Source organism: Berghia stephanieae, chromosome 3, assembly GCF_034508935.2.
Source record: "Berghia stephanieae isolate SIO BIC M18660-M18661 chromosome 3, UCSD_Bste_1.3, whole genome shotgun sequence".
Lineage (NCBI taxonomy): Eukaryota > Metazoa > Mollusca > Gastropoda > Nudibranchia > Aeolidiidae > Berghia > Berghia stephanieae.
In genome coordinates, this window is record NC_088362.1 from 80,093,009 (window position 1) to 80,110,508 (window position 17,500).

General features: G+C 36.6%; 2 protein-coding genes across 2 annotated transcripts in view; one reads left to right on the top strand and one right to left on the bottom strand.

Annotated features, from left to right (window-relative positions):
- Window positions 1–570: 570 nt before the first annotated feature.
- Window positions 571–17,500, top strand: part of LOC144968568 (organic anion transporter 3-like) — a 46,903-nt gene continuing 29,973 nt past the window's right edge. Inside the window, exons 1-2 of the mRNA XM_078907045.1 lie at window positions 571–753; window positions 3,461–3,530. Coding sequence (XP_078763171.1) covers window positions 730–753; window positions 3,461–3,530 — 94 coding nt within the window. The 5' untranslated portion in view covers window positions 571–729. The remainder of the gene's footprint in view (window positions 754–3,460; window positions 3,531–17,500) is intronic.
- On the bottom strand, window positions 8,019–9,265 carry LOC144966916 (uncharacterized). The gene is made up of 2 exons (XM_078903619.1): window positions 8,977–9,265; window positions 8,019–8,609 (listed from the first exon to the last, which is right to left on the bottom strand). Exons 1-2 carry the CDS (start codon window positions 9,055–9,057, stop codon window positions 8,019–8,021), a joined length of 672 nt encoding a protein of 223 aa, XP_078759745.1. The 5' UTR covers window positions 9,058–9,265.

The window sequence follows — 17,500 nt, forward strand, 5'->3', positions numbered from 1 at the left end:
GGTTTGTTGTAATCAAAACATACTTAGGAAGAAAATTACAATAAATATAGATTTTAATGATATTAGTTTTGCTTATATTGATATTAATAATCAATTAGAATATTATACAAATCATTCACCGAGCAGAGCCCCATAATGCTTTAAATATGAATCCCAGTCCCGCAGACACACAGCAGTTCAACTTGTATTTATGTCATTGTCTTCTGAACACATAATAGGGCATGTAGTGCATTGAGGTTGGATTTTCTATTCATTCTATTGAATTTTGACTATTATCACCGTTGATATTCAAATGAGGAAATATTATATGACTCTATTATGCTTGGGTTGAAAGAACATTCCTTAAAATATTGGACACTTGATTATAAAGTAAAAATAATGTTACTTTTAGAAATAAGAATCGTAATATATCCAGTAACACGTGTGAAAATACAGGGCACAGCCAGAACCCGGAGGCCAGCGCCATGTAAAATCCGCACTCAGTATATATGAGAAAAAAAAATCAATAAGTTTTCTCCTCTTTCAACGTGAATGATTTTACTCTTTGTCACGGTCTGAAAGTTCTGTATAGTTGAGCATAGCTGAACAGGACAACCTTCAACACTTTGCCTTCGAATTCATACATTGATTCAATTGGATATCGGTTGATAAAAGTTTTGCTCAGGTGTAATGGCTTCATGCGGTAACATAAAAATTGAAAGATTCATACACATTACAAACTAACTTCAAATGATGGCCACAGCCGATAAAACAGTAAGTACATCATTAATAATATATCTAATTTAAAGTATCTGTTTGGTTGAATGGTTTTTTAAAAAAATTTTAAGAGTTTCAAATTTTGCTGTGACAAGGATCCAAGTCAAAGTTCAAATTCATGGGTTGGTTGTGAGCTTATAAAAATAGTTATGTTGAATCTTAGAATGTACATTTTGGGATAAGAGCGGTAGAACTTTTTTTAAATATAGAGAAATATCCACTAAATGTGCTCAAAGCGCGTTACAAGGGGTCCCTGACCACCAGCAACACGTCACATGTAGAGCGAGACATGACGCCTGTTAGGCGATTATTACAGTTTTTTCCGACAGAGACATAATGGAACATTATACGTTGTGAAAACACTGTTGGTGCTGTACTGTAAAGTGTAACCTTCAAGCTGGCACCAATAAGCGTTTACCATATGAAACAAAAGCTGTAATAAATGACACTCATTTACTTTCTGCTATTTATTTAGATGGCTTCTATAAGAAATCTGTTTTTAAACAAAGATAAAGGCATACGCGTCAATATGAATAGTGCCGGTACCTGCCTGTAAACGTGAAATGCACGCGCTGTGTAGTTTTAATAAGATGTCAATGACATCGGATGGGAACGTTTAAAAATACATTATACTTGTTAATTTGGGTATTACAATAATATAGCTCACCAGGCGAACCCTGCCATACACACAGACTAAATCTAAAAACGAGAACGTGGTTGTTAATGTAGATGATGACGATATTTAATGTAGCAATGACTGAATTTTAAAAAAAAAGTTTGTGGGGAAATACTTCATTTAAATCAAAGCCATATATCTCCACTGAGTAAAAATCTTTTTGAATTCATAAATAAAGAAGGTTATGCAGTTTTATGGGTGTCATTTATTTGGATGAGTCACAAAGAGAAAAAATACGGAAAATATGGGACGCTTTTTCTGCTTTTTATTCTGGTTTGTTGCTGTATCTCGTTTAATACATGGAATATGATATTGAAACTTGGGAATTTTAAGGCAAATTTATCAGAAAATATGATGAAGACATCAGAAGAGTTCTAACTTGTATAGTTTTAGACCTGTATGGCTCGGGGCAACCGTAATTTTGTTTTTAAAATATACATAATATTGATCATTTGGAGCATTTTCGAAGGGAAATTTTGTATTAACAACTCATATAAATGATGTGAAAAATGCCTGCTAAATTATTATCAATCAAAATAGTCCATGAGACTATACATTGTTATGTATTTCTGAGGAGAGAGAGAGAGAGAGAGAGAGAGAGAGAGAGAGAGAGAGAGAGAGAGAGAGAGAGAGAGAGAGAGAGAGAGAGAGAGAGAGAGTTAATTTACTGTGAGGAAAAGAGAAATTGGACAAGTCTATTATTATTATTATTATTATTATTATTATTATTATTATTATTATTATTATTATTATTATTATTATTATTATTATTGCTGTTATTATTACTGTTATTATCATTATAATTTTCATTGTTTGCCTTGCTTTATTATTGATTTTACTTATTTGATTGGTTGATGAAAATATATTGTATGAGTTACATTGGCAATTGCCTAAAATAAACGTTTTTTAACCTTTGAACCTATTTCAAAGAGGACAAAGATTGTTAAAAAGTCGAATTATCTACTGATTAAAGACAATATGCTAGAGCCGTAAAAATTCTCACCCCTATAATGTCACACAATGAAAAAATCCTAAAAAGCAAGAGAGGTGGATCTCCGGCTTTCATGCAGAGATGCCAGATGGCCACGCGTGTGGTCAAAAGTGGCCAAGTATAGAATGTTATTTCTTTTATTAAATGTTATTTATTTATTTTTGTTTCATTGACATTTATCCTAGTCTATTTAATTATTTATTTGTCAAATTCAATTTGATTTTTAAGGGGGAGGGGGGCAGTCTTAGTAGTGAAAACCATGCGAGTTTCTATTTAGTCACATTTTAAATCGAATTTGGTCAGGTGAAAGTCTGGCCATCTGGCAAACTTGCTCGCTGAGCTCAGCGCGGCAAGCGGACCGTGAAGCGGACACACAGGCCACCTAACTAATGTGTGACCCCTGTCCAGTCCGCTCTCTCTCTATCTCTCTCACTCTCAGCCGTGCAGTAGGTGTCGTATCGAATGAGTCTCGGGTTTGGCTCTCTGAATCCGTAATATTTTTTCTCTGTTTTCACCCGGCATTTTTCAATACCTTTTACTTCACATCATTATGGATATAAGTGTCCGCTCCGCATTTCTTTTGAATTGAAAGAGTTTAAAGTTTCTGTCACTGAGCAACTAAATATCTACAAGCATTATTATATCGCTATATTGACGGCGACTTATATTTTGTGCGTAGTGAAAAAAAAAATAGGGAAAAAAGAAACCCAAATTTATTTTACAAATAGCTGATTACTGTAAATATTATAATTAAACAAATAAATTATATTAGATTTTGATTACAGATCATAGATACTAGGGACTGTAAACATAGCAGAGTATATTCAAGCTCAAATCCTTACCTTCGGATAGTCTCAAATAATGTTATTGTTGACTATACTAAGAGGACTCGTGTAAATCATCGAAATCCCGCAGTTTCATCAGTCTCGTTATAACAGAGTTCGACTCTTCTTATCTTTTACTTTTTACTCCTTACTTTTATTCAGTCCTAAGCCAAATGTAAAACATCTCTATGTTTTCCATAACACTTTTTTCAGAATAATCAAAGTCGATTCTCCCGGAGGATATTTGTTGATTGTGACGAAGCACAGGAAATGACTCAAAAAGGTGAGCTTTATAATGATGATTGAAATGATCAAATGCTACCGTATCATTCATGACTATTGACAAAGACAAGGGACAGTCAGGGTGGTCAGCTTGGAGGAATAAGAGTGATGACCTCGAATGTGAATGCTTACTCGTATGTCATTGATTAATAAACAGACAAATTGTGTTTTAGGAAACAGAAAATTAAAGGTATATGACAGGTCAAGATCGTAATACATAGTATGACTATAAAAGAAAAAAGGGTCTATAGTTTGTGTGTTGGCGGGCAGAAATGTTGAGTGTTTTACTTAATCGCATATCATTAAAGAGTCAAAATGATTGGAAAATCTTAAATGAACAAAAAACAACAACTAAAAAACAAAACAAAAACAAACAAACAACATAAAAAATTAATTACTAATATTTGAAAACTTTTGGAAAGAAATACCAACGGAAAGTTGAATCGCTCGCATTGTAAACAAATTAAACATTTAATTGGCGGATTCTACAGAGCACGTTTCAGGTTTTACTTTTTCAGACCAAATTTGGTCAAATTTCAAAATTGATGAATCTTATCAAATAATTTAGTAGCATTTGAAAGAGACTATTAAGCGCTTTCAGAAAATATAAATATCTTGAACTAGAACACCTTTCCACCAATGTATAAGCCCAAAGCGTTACCTACGCCGCTGTAGTGTCATCATATGCCATTTATAGAGGATTGGCCCTATTTAAACACCCTTAACTCTAATAAATTGATGTATTATAACTCCTTAAGTCCTTAAACGTGTTAAAAAGATTTAAATAGATTTTATTATTTTTTAAATTAAAACAATAATACCTGTAAAAAAAATTGAAAAAAGACATGGCTTCTCTTATCCTTTTGGGCGGCTCTATTTTTTCTCCAATTGTATAGACCCTAATAGTCTGGGACCTGAAGATGTCGTAGAATCCATCTTTTGATACTCCTCCGGGTTGTGCGACGTCAACCTTAAATTAGAATTTTTCTTTTTATTCTACTGTGTTGTATTATCTGGACTTTAAGGGGCGGTTTGGGTCTAATTATTAGGAAAATCCTTCAAAAATTTGATTTTGAGATTTTGGTGGAAAATGATATTGTATTATCTTAGAAATAATATAATTGAAGTCCAAATTCTTAAAGTAGACTATAAAGGCACGAAATACAAGGTCGAAAATGGTACAGGTAGTAAGAAATGTGTGAAAAATGGGAAGCCATTTTGCTATTTTCTCAATATGTCATTTTTCTAAGGGTATGGGAAACTGTGTCAAACGTTTCTCAGAATCTATTCAATGGAATTGTCTGAAAAGTTCCACAGTTATCACAGAGATAATGAATTATGTCACCATAGAGAGATTTTTTTGATAAGATTTGTGAATTTTGCATTATAATCCTAAATCTGAATTTTTTACATCAATTTTGTCATAACATTTTGATTCTCAACTTTGTAATGATCTAATAAAAATTCCTTAAGCTAAAGCCGTAAAATCTCTCTATGGTGACACACTATGGTACAATGTTGACAAGAGGGAAGAATATGGAGGTCATTCCTTCATTAGTTTTTGTGGAACGTTTGCCACAAGATTGGTATATTTTTTTATGTCAGACCCCCAAATTAGATCGCAAAATTGGTATGAACACAGATAATTAAAATTTTTCACCATAAATGTTGTTTTTTAACCTATATTGATGGTACAGAATGATTAAAACCGCCCAATATAGGTTATTAAATTTTTATTAGAAAAGACCCAAACCGCCCCTTAAGTGTAATAATAGAGTAGTAAGCAGGAGAACATATTCATCAATTATACAGATTCTAAGTCCAAATAAAAATAAAATATTCAGTAGGTGGGCTTATGGAAGGAAATTGCACGCATAAGGATGTATTGAAATAATGCCATGGTAAGTTAAATCAAAGAGCGACGTACAAATTGAATTCTCTGCATGCATCATGCTCATCAATGAAAAGGTAGAATCATATTACCATCATCTGTTACAATATAATATCAGTACAAGAATTATGTCGACATCACCGCCCATCCCCAAATCCTGTTAAAAATTCTCCGGTCAAGTTCTAAAAAAATGCAGTTTATAATTATAATTCCCCGATATATATCCGAATTAACCAAAATATCAATCCTCTCATATCCCGAAAAAAATATAAAATACTAACAATAACAAAACCAAATAGTACTCATGCGTAACCCCAATCTGACATACTTCAGTACACATGCGTAACCCCAATCTGATATACTTCAGTACACATGCGTAACCCAATCTGACATACTTCGAATCAACGTGCCATGAGTAACACACTTCGCCACTCGCTCTCCGGGATGGAAGCGTGGCCTTCGTTATACTAGAGGCCCAAGACTGGATACAGTGACGTCACTCTCTCAATCAAGGCTCCATACACGCACGGTTTTGATAGGCGTCCGAACCACGATCAGGCAAACCGGGGTGAAAACGCAATGTGTGTGGCCAAATACCTGGCCGATAAACCTAGGTACGGTCGATCGCCCGCACAGCCCGCTTTGCTTAATATTTTTCGAGGCGATCGGCGATCGGGGGCGTGGCAGTATAAAAAATTGGACAATTTTTTTTCGGATTTTCGCTGTTTTGACGTCAGATTCGTGATCAGCGTCGAATTTACAATAGGTTTGATACCAAGAACTATGTTTTTACTCCAAAAATTGATGAAATTAGAAATAAATTTTAATTAATATTGAGGCTATGTGGCCGACAGAAAAGTGCCCCTCCCTGTTTTGTGATGGATCAAGTGGTATGACTTTCGCTTTCGGATCGGAAGGTTCAGGTTTCGAGACCCGCTCTGAGTGGCGCAGAGTTGAGTCCTTGGAAAAGGCTCTTTACTCACATTCTCTCACCGTACTCAGGTGTAAAATGAGAACATGGCCGTTCGTTGTCTTTGTTGGGAAAAAATGTCACATCGCCTGACAGGCGTCATGTCTCGTCTTTCAAGTCTAATATTGCTGTTGCCTTGGGACCCTTGTAAAGCGCTTTGAGCACGTGGATATTGCGCCAAATAAATGCTGTGTTATTATTTTTTTTAATAATATTTTTATAAATGTTGCGCCAGGAAGAGGTAGATGGCAAAAGTTTCGTTCTTGTTCATCGTAAAACTTATAAAGGATTTCATACAAAATAAAAAATAGTTTTCATAATTTTCAATGTAATGATATAATAATATGCCAGTTCTTTTTTTTTTTTTCCTCTTCACCCGTTGACGCGACATGACGGTCGACCTTGACACAGACATTTGGGATTGGCAGATGCCAAAAAGCCTTGGAATGGGGTGGGCATTGTAACCTTGAATTATAATCTACAAACAACGCCCCCCCCCCCCCCAAAAAAAAAAAAAAAAAAAAAAAAAAGAAAAGAGCTGTGTGCGTGTGTGTGGAGGTGGTGGTGGTGGTGGGGGGGGGGGGGGAGGGGGGGGGGTGCGAATGCGAGTAGTCCCGAGGAGTACCCGTTTAACCTGCCACGGGAACACTGTCGATTTGTTTTATAAATAATAATAATAATAATAATAATAATAATAATAATAATAATAATAATAATAATAATAATAATAATAATAATAGTAATAATAGTAATAATATAATAATAATAAATAATAATAATAATAATAATAATAATAATAATAATAATAATAATATAATAATAATAATAATAATAATAATAATAATAATAATAATAATAATAATAATAATAATAATGACGATAAATAAAAAATCTTTATTGACCACAAAATGGAAACATTTCCGTGGTCTACGTTGCTTTTAAACTTAAATCGGATTGCAAATGTATTGATGTTATGCGTATTGGAAAAATACTCACGACATCTCCATCGGGGTATAACATATTAACACACAAAACTGCAAACGCGAACGTTCATTGTCTGATTGATATAACTTAGTGATAAGTTAATTATAAAATGCTGTCTAAAAGCAATAACAACGGGTTGACTAACGTCAAATTCATTCCTTCTATTGATGCTCTGTGTTAAATTAAAATACTCACAAAGTCCGCCAGCCATAAATATCACTCCAGCCCAAAGATCTACATGGAACCTTGAACGTTATACTGTCCCCGCGGAATTATGCCATTTTTGGGGCAAAATTATGCCAATATTATGCCAAAAAAAGGGCAAATTATGCCATAAATTATGCCAAAAATCCAACATTATGCCATAAATTATGCCAAACATCCGACATTTTGTAACGTGGTAATGTAAATTTATAAGCTGAGAGAACAAGTAAATCAAATAAACATTAATTCACAATACGATGACAACAATATTAATGACTAACTAAATCTAATCACAGCACTGGTGATAACGTTTAGGCATGCAACAGGGTGGTGAGAATAACTCAGACATAAAATTGTATTTTGAGTTGGATGTCATTTTGTAATTTATTAAATGGTTGTCTAAAGCTAAAAAGAAATTTAAGAAATATTACATGTACGACTTACAACAGAGAATCAATAAAATTGTTATAAAACATGAAAACAAGACCCTTGAGGTTATCCCCACTCAAAGATCGTCTGCGGTCTGAAAAGACCAGGTTGTACAATGAAAAACTTCGCTCTGCATCAGCTGAATTCACAAGAGCATAAATATACTTTCGTGCACATTTTGACAGCTGAGGCAACTCATCTGCCTTGCTGTTCCAGAATATAGTGAGGTCCACTGGCAACCCCTCAGACACTTTAACAGCTTGTGGTCCCGCAGTTTCCCTGTACCAGTGAAACTCACTCTCTGGAACAGCAGACAAACCAAGCAGAGCACTCTGTAAACGGTCTTTGTTAAAGTCAAATGTCACCAGTCGAGTTGGATCAAAAAATTGAATTTGCTGTAGAAATTCAACTGCTGGTTGGCCATCTGGGGTCATATACTTATCAACCTTTTCTGACACTGAAGAGACAGCTTGGCAGTATCGGTCCTGCAGAGCCAATTTGTCCTTTGAGGGCAGGTCTTCTGGGAAATGCTTAGATGCTTCCCTCATGCTGACTCCACAGCTTCTAAAGGAGTACTGCAAACTTTCAAGTTTGGACCATGCCTGGATTTGAAAAATAGAAGAAAGAGAGAGAGAAAAACGGAATCATGAGTATGATTGTTGGCTGGCTTACAAGAAGTATAAAATAGAATGAAAGTGATGATTTTATTGGTGGTAAGAACACAGGCAACTTTGATCAGACTTTATGTGTTAAATATAGTTTCCTGTGATTAAGGCAATGACGACCATTATGACTAGAGTAACGATTTTTTTTAAAACTCAAAGAGGGAGGAGTGATGTGTTAAATCTTAGACTGGACTGAGTTGATACTATACAACAGAGGAAATACAAAAAAAAGTCTTAAAAAAGCAATACATGCATAATTATGTGTTATAGGCAAAATAGACCTGCTGAAATGAAAGCGCCTTACCTTGACAGCAACTGTTGATTGACTTTGAAACAAGTCTGTTGCGTGCACAAAGACTTTGCACTTTTCAGAGATGAAGTCCATTTCTTCTTTAATTTGTATTCTGATATCTGCAGACAGGCCGGCCAGGTATTGGAGTGAGTCACAATATGGCACTTTAGAGTGGGCTACCTCTGCTTTAATAGGATAACCAAACGCCGGTTTTCTTTGAAAACGAAAATACAAGGCCAAAATTTTCGGCAAAAAAGAGCTAATTTTTTTATTATTTTTTTTTTTTTGGCTAACGGATGCGGAATCGGATGCGGAAGGCCTCAGGATGCTGCCGCATCGGGTGCGATGCGGCCGCATATTCCTGTGGGGACAGGTTATAGTCTGATATATTTTAATGAGAAGTAATCATAAAAATGGGTGTCAAAAAACAATAACAATGAGATGAGTGACGTCAATTTGGTTCCTTCTATAAATATCCAAGAACTTTACTCACTCCATCCGCTCTCTCCTCCTTCAATACATATGAATCTATTCTCTCATCACTTTTTTGTGCGGCTATGCATGTGATCTTGTGAAATGACACTCGCCTTTGGATCGGACGGTACTGTATTCGAGTCCCGCTCTGAGTGGCGCATAATTGAGTCCTTGGAAAAGGCTCTTTACTCGCATTCTCTCACCTTGTTCACTGTTAAAATGAGTACCTCGCTGTTTACAGCGTCGTCTCTGTCGGGAAACAATTGCAATATCGCTTAACAGTCATGTCTCGTCTAACATGTTTTTATGTTGGCCAAAGACCCTTATAAAGTGATTTGAGCACCTTTATTGAATATAGCGGTATATATAGCGCAAGTAAATTTTTCTCTCTTTCTCTTTCTCTCTCTCCCCTCCTCTCTCTTTCTCTCTCTCTCTCTCTCTCCTCTCTCTCTCTCTCTCTCTCTCTCTTCTCTCTCTCTCTCGACATGTTAGATTATTATAGCTATTGCTACATATGATGCGAATATCTTGGACGGTTATTGATGCTATGAGTTTAGGTAAAATGCTCGCAACATCCACCAGTCGGAAATAACGTACCGTCATACAAAACTACGAGTAACCTTGAACGTTAAAAGTCTGATTGATATAATTTAGTGAGAACTAATTACCAAAATGACTGCCTTAATACAATAACAAAGAGTGGAATGATGTCAATTTCGTTCCTTCAACAGTCTAATTGATATAATTTAGTGAGAAGTAATCACTATTGTGGCAAGACGAAAGATAGAATAACAGACAGTAACTGGGATCGGTTCTGTCGGCCACATAGCCTCACTATTAATTAAAATTTATTTCTAATTTCACCAATTTTTGGAGTAAACACACAGTTCTTAGTATCAAACCTATTGTAAATTTGACGCTGATCACGAATCCGACGTGAAAACAGCGAAAATCCGAAAAAAATTGTCCACTTTTTTATACTGCCACGCCCCCGATCGCCGATCGCCTAAAAAAAATATCTCCCCGTATGTGGGCAAAAATTATCTGCGATAAACGCAGGGATGGGGTCAAAGCGATAGGTTATCCGTCCCGCTACCAGCGGATGTCGGCGTCTATGGGGGGCTTAACAAGTGAGAGAGAGAGAGGAGACAGCGAGCCGAGCGGGCGGCTGTGTGTGTTACCAGTGAAGCGAGGCAGGAAAAACATAGATTTTCCAGATTGGAACTTTTGTGGCCAACTTTTAGGAAACCCAGATTTAAAAAATTCGATATGCATTATTTAACGACTTTCCTTAGAAAATAGATGTTTATTAATTATTGATTTCGTTGATTAGCATTTATTTTTCATTCAAACTCATTTTGCCGATGCAAATGATCCTATATCAACCCGACTTCCATTTTTCTTGGACTTCGACGATAACGATTGCGAATATTTATAATAAGATCATTTACTTTTGTCATTGAAATTTATAGCAAACCACTTTTTTTACACTTCATTTTCACATAATTATATTATGCTTACTTTTAACAGTTTATAAATAACATGAGAAAAAAATTACCCCCCCCCCTGCTAGCTATATTTGGCATGGTTAAGAAGAAATAATTGGCATGAATTATTTTTTTCCACTCACTTACAACACACACCTCTCATTACTTTTTCGCTGTACTACACACTGGATCTCAAGTCCTAGCAAAAAATACAAGTCGATTTTATTTCTCATAAAAAAAGAATTGTACAAGAATAATAAGGGGGCTAAATGCTCTTTTAAAATCTTTATTTCATTCAAAAATTTAATTGTAATATGGGCAATAGTAGGCTAATACTAATATAAAAAATAAAATAAACAAAACATTACCTTGCTCCGTCAATGATAATTATTGGGCACGAAACGCAAGAAGTTCAATCTGCAGACACTATATATAAACTATAGATTGACTATAAAAATATAGTGTTTCGCTGTTCAACAGCTCATCAGTGCAGCTTGGAACTAAAAAAAAATCAGTTGGATACCTACAGGTTCCACAGAGTTCAATCTGCAGACACTATATATCTATTATATCTTTTGTAAATGTATACATAATGTTGATATGTACATACTGGTCAATTGTTAATCCAAAAAAAAAAAATATGCAACAGTGATGACAATAAACAAGTGATGACAATAAACAAAGAGATGTGATTTTATGGTAATAAGAAGGAAAAGGAATGAGAAAACGAGTTGGACTTGACATGGAGACACATGTGGCATGGAACTGGCGATTGATATATAAAATGGGCAGCCCTTACATACCCCACATACGTAGTGAGCTCCCGCAGGAATCTAAACCTGATGGTTGTCTGAAACATGTGCCTCCAGTCTTATCCAATAATGAGAAGGAAAAGAAGATGACCTATGCTCTTTTCGTAAGAGTTTGATAAGGAACAAATTCAAGAAAAGTAGAAATAGTGTGAACAAGAGCATCCATGGTTTCTCTCGACAATACTCCTCCTCGTGGTTTCATCCCTAACCTGCTCCAGTCCTTGAACCAAGTCAAAGCATCTTGAAGAAATGAGAAATTGGAATCAGAAATGGAATTAATTGGCTTGCACCTCTCATCCCTCAATCTCCTGCCTTTCAGCGGATGCTTGACATTTAGAACATTCCATAGCTGTACAATGAACAATATAAATGATACTGTCCCACTGACATTGACATTCCATTTGGATCCAAAGTGCTCCAAGGCAGCAGCATTCCGTCTGTCAAAAATTCTCAACATCAGTGGAACACTCTGTTTCTCAGTAGGCGATGGATTCAAACATTTTCGATTCAAAGATGGAGCAAGTTTCACGACTGATGACTTCTCTTCCTCGTATACTTTTGTAATGTGACACATGGATCCTCTCATAACTGAAGATGAAGGATTTTCATTGTTGGTCAGTACAGGTGGTAACATAAAAGTCTTCTCCAAGTCTTTTTGAGACGTCCAGTTATTTCTAATACATTTGAAAAGGTGGACAGTATCAAAAATAAAAAAATAAGTTTCTCTGAAGGAATGACAGGATTTGGAATAGATGGACAAAGACTTCCCCAGACATTATAGCAAAGGCATTGCGGTTAATTCTGTTGTTGTCAGAAATAACACACAAAACATGAAAACCAACATCATGAAGAACTTGCAATGTTTTAAGAAGCAAACATTGCAAATAACGAGCATCAATATTTTTTACAGGTAAAATGGCAACAACATCTTTCTGTTTACAAAGAACTGAGGAAATCATGAAGACCTGGGCAGTGCTTGCCTCAGAAACCTGACAATTATATGCAGAGCCCTCAACTTTCCCCCCTTTATACGACAACTGGTGAGAAATATGAATTTCGTCCATCATGAGAACGACATCACGCTCATGTTCTTGCATTTTAAGACATCGCTGTCTTAAATATGCTTCATGATCTTTAGAATTAGGAAAACCAGTCTTCATTTCAAAGACAGAGGAAAGTTTTCTAAGATAGGACTGATGAGGCAAAGTAAGAAAGGAATTCCTTAGAAGAGAATAGGCACGAGGAGCAGATGCAAACAACTGGAATGCCCAGATAAGGGTAGAGCAACTGTAACGTTTTACAGACAAGTTAACTAACTTAAGCTGCTCAACCAAAAACCTAACTTTTGGCATGAACAAAGACTTGGACTCATCATCTTCATCATTGTCAACACTGTTGCATAGACTATCAATAGCTGAAACATAAAGTTGCAGCTGGTCCTCCAAGTTACTTTTATCAAATCCATTCCCATGACAAAAATGGGAAAGGACAGTGTCAAATTGAGACCAGCATGTAAGAGTTGGGGGAGAAGTTTTCCCAAAAATCCATGCAATGGCGCTATCAGGAACCCTTTCTGAAAAACAAAGAAAAAAATAATGGTCAAGTCATCACACTAACATATATTATAATTTCCATGCTTCAATGAAAAATAAGTTGTATCTTTTTTATTGTCTTCTTTCATCATTTAAACAAGATCCATATAAAATGGTTGATAGTGAGATAATAATATATCTTTTAATTGTATATAATAACATCACAGCATTACGCCACGATAGACTTTAATAAAAATTATACTTACTATAGTTATTACTACTTCTACTACCATTAGTGTTACTACTACCACTACTACTAATAATATTATTTCAAACTACTACTCTACCAAGAATATTATTACTGCAATTACTATTATACGACTACAACCACTACTAGAACTACTGTTAGTGGTAGACTACCATTGCCATTATTGGTGTCACTACTACTAATATTGTAGTGCCGCGCTGAAGACCGGTCTGGACCGCGGTCCGACGGTCTTTTAGCTGTGAACCGAAGACCGGTCCCAGAGGGGAAGACCGGCGCCGGTCCTCACTTCTTATCACCTTTCAACTAGTGCGGGGCGGTCCTTGCAAGGACCACGGTCCTACGGTCTCGCGCCATAGCCTACTACTTCCCAGCGATTCGTTGCTTCGGTTGCCTATCTTCCACCAATCACCACCCATCCCACTTAATTAATCGCACCCACCCCCCTTTGCCATACACTAAACGACACAGACGACCATACAGGCAGACGACCACCAACCTCCACTCCGCAAACCGCCCTTTCGTGTGTGAGATGGGGGAACAGGAGGCGCACGCCTTGGACGATTCCATTATACGGGGTAAATTTCAAAATTTACTACACCATAATGATCGCAATGACAATGATCTATGGTGAAGGCATGACCCCTCTTCTCTAATGGGTTATTGTTTGAAATGTATGTGACTACAAAAGATGTATGTGTTTGTGTGTGTGTGTGTGTGTGTGTGTGTGTGTGTGTGTGTGTCGAACCTAGCAAGTAGCAAATCCGATTTTTTGTTTTCTTTTGTCCATCTCTTGTCACCACTCCTTTCTATCGCAGTGTTGTCATTTAAAATAATACAATAATATTAAAATTTCGTTTGGTGTTTTACTAATCAAATAATATGAGTTTCATTAGTTTCTTCCTTCCAAAAAACCCAGTTATAAAGTCTGAATTTTAAAAAAGTCCAATAGAATATTTGGGGACCCCGATAGCTCAGTTGATAGAGCACTCTCTTTATACGCAAAGGGCCAGAGATCGATCCCGGGTGCAGTCGATTTTTTTCTGAATCCCTGTCTACTCAGCAATGAATGGGTAGCTGAGTTTGTTAGATCTGGCGAAAAGTCACCATCGACCCCTCTTATCACCTCATCCACCCCCTCTTATTATAACTTCACGTCTCTCTCTTACTCTTCAATGCTCGCTGCCCTCTAATGTGTGTGTGTGTGTGTGTGTGTGTGTGTGTGTGGGGGGGGGGGGTAGGAGTTGCGTGTGTGTATCAACGCCACGAACAACTCGATCAACGCCTTGGGCGATGCCATTATCTCCGTTAATGGGGATAAATTTCAAATTTTATTAAATTATCGAAGTAACAATGAAGTACGGTGAGCAAATAAAGAAGGCATCACCCCTCTTCTCTAATTAGGTTACAATTTGAAATGAGTGTGACTACTCCGTGTGTTTTACTCCTGTAGGCCACGGTTTTCATCGTGTAGCGGTCTTTAACGGTTCAAGAATGAACGATACCACGCTCTCAAAGGTCAAACCGGTTCGAATTTCCAACAGTCTCTCAGGAATGTTCAATGTCGAAAAGGACCGGTCCTTGCGGTCTTCATTTCCCAAGGACCGTAGGACCGTGGTCCTTAAGCTTGCCAAGGACCGCCCCGCACTAGTCTGGACGAATTCAATCCCTATAAAGGCTCCAAACACGCACTGTTTTGATAGGCGTTCGAACCACGATCAGGCAAACCGGGGTGAAAACGCAATGTGTGGCCAAATACCTGGCCGATAAACAGGGGGACGGTCGATCGTTCGCAAAGCCCGCCTTGCTTAATATTTTTCGAGGCGATCGGCGATCGGGGGCGTGGCAGTATAAAAAATTGGACAATTTTTTCCGGATTTTCGCTGTTTTGACGTCAGATTTGTGATCAGCGTCTAATTTACAATAGGTTTGATACCAAGAACTATGTTTTTACTCCAAAAATTGATGAAATTAGAAATAAATTTTAATTAATATTGAGGCTATGTGGCCGACAGAATAATGCCCCTCCCTGTTTTGTGATGGATCAAGTGGTATGACTCTCGCTTTCGGATCGGAAGGTTCAGGTTTCGAGACCCGCCCTGAGTGGCGCAGAGTTGAGTCCTTGGAAAAGGCTCTTTACTCACATTCTCTCACCGTACTCAGGTGTAAAATGAGAACATGGCCGTTCGTTGTCTTTGTTGGGAAAAATGTCACATCGCTTGACAGGCGTCATGTCTCGTCTTTCAAGTCTAATATTGCTGTTGCCTTGGGACCCCCTGTAAAGCGCTTTGAGCACGTGGATATTGCGCCAAATAAATGCTGTGTTATTGGTATTGTTTTTTTTTAAAAATAATATTTTTATAAATGTTGCACCAGGAAGAGGTAGATGGCAAAAGTTTCGTTCTTGATCATCGTAAAATTTATAAAGGATTTCATACAAAATAAAAGTTTTCATAATTTTCAATGTAATGGTATAATAATATGCCAGTTCTTTTTTTTTTTTTTTCTCCCCCGTTGACGCGACATGGCGGTCAACCTTGACACAGACATTTGGGATTGGCTTTGACTACGTGATGACAGGGGTGGGCATTGTAACCTTGAATTATAATCTACAAACAACGCCCCCCCCCCCCACCACCAAAAAACAAACCATAAAATAAAAAAAAAAAAGAAAAAAAAAAGAGCTGTGTGCGTGTGTGTGGTGGTGGTGGTGGTGGTGGTGGGGGGGGGGGGGGGGGGGGGTGCGAATGCGAGTAGTCCCGAGGAGTACCCGTTTAACCTGCCACGGGAGCACTGTCGATTTGTTTTATAAATAATAATATAATATAATAATAATAATAATAATAATAATAATAATAATAATAATAATAATAATAATAATAATAATAATAATAATAATAATAATAATAATATATTATTATTATGACGATAAATTAAATAAAAAATCTTTATTGTCCACAAAATGGAAAAATTTCCGTGGTCTACGTCGTTTTTAAACTTAAATCAGATTGCAAATGTATCGATGTTATGCGTATTGGAAAAATACTCACATCTCCATCGGGGTATAACATATTAACACACAAAATTGCAAACTCGAACGTTCATAGTCTGATTGATATAACTTAGTGATAATTTAATTATAAAAATGGCTGTCTAAAAGCACGAACAACGGGTTGACTAACGTCAAATTAATTCCTCCTATTGATGCTCTGTGTTAAATTAAAATACTCACAAAGTCCGCCAGCCACTCCAGCCCAAAAATCTACAAGGAACCTTGAACTTTATAGTCTGATATATTTTAATGAGAACTACTCATAAAAATGGTTGTCTAAAAAAACAATAAAAATGAGATGAGTGACGTCAATTTGGTTCCTTCTATAAATATCCAAGAACTTAACTCACTCCATCCGCTCTCTCCTCCTTCAATACATATGAATCTATTCTCTCATCACTTTTTTGTGCGGCTATGCATTTGGTCTTGTGAAATGCCACTCGCATTTGGATCGGACGGTACTGGATTCGAGTCCCGCGCTGAGTGGCGCATAATTGAGTCCTTGGAAAAGGCTCTTTACTCGCATTCTCTCACCTTATTCACTGTTAAAATGAGTACCTCGCTGTTTACAGCGTCGTCTCTGTCGGGAAACAATTGCAATATCGCTTAACAGTCATGTCTCGTCTAACATGTTTTTTATGTTGGCCAAGCTGCCGTACAACGACAAAACCCCGTATAATGGCAAAACGTGATTTTACAGGAGAGCCGAAAAACTTTTCAAATTTTACTTCAACTTTTTACAATAACTATGCGGAGAATTGATGCAAATTTGGTATCAATCGAAAGGTCTTTTTTTATTTTATCACGTTTGATGTATAAAAATAGAAAATAGAAACCTGTACTATTCGAAAATCTGAATTTACTGTTATACGGGGTTTTGTCACTGCATCGGTATCCGATTGGAGTGGTGAAAA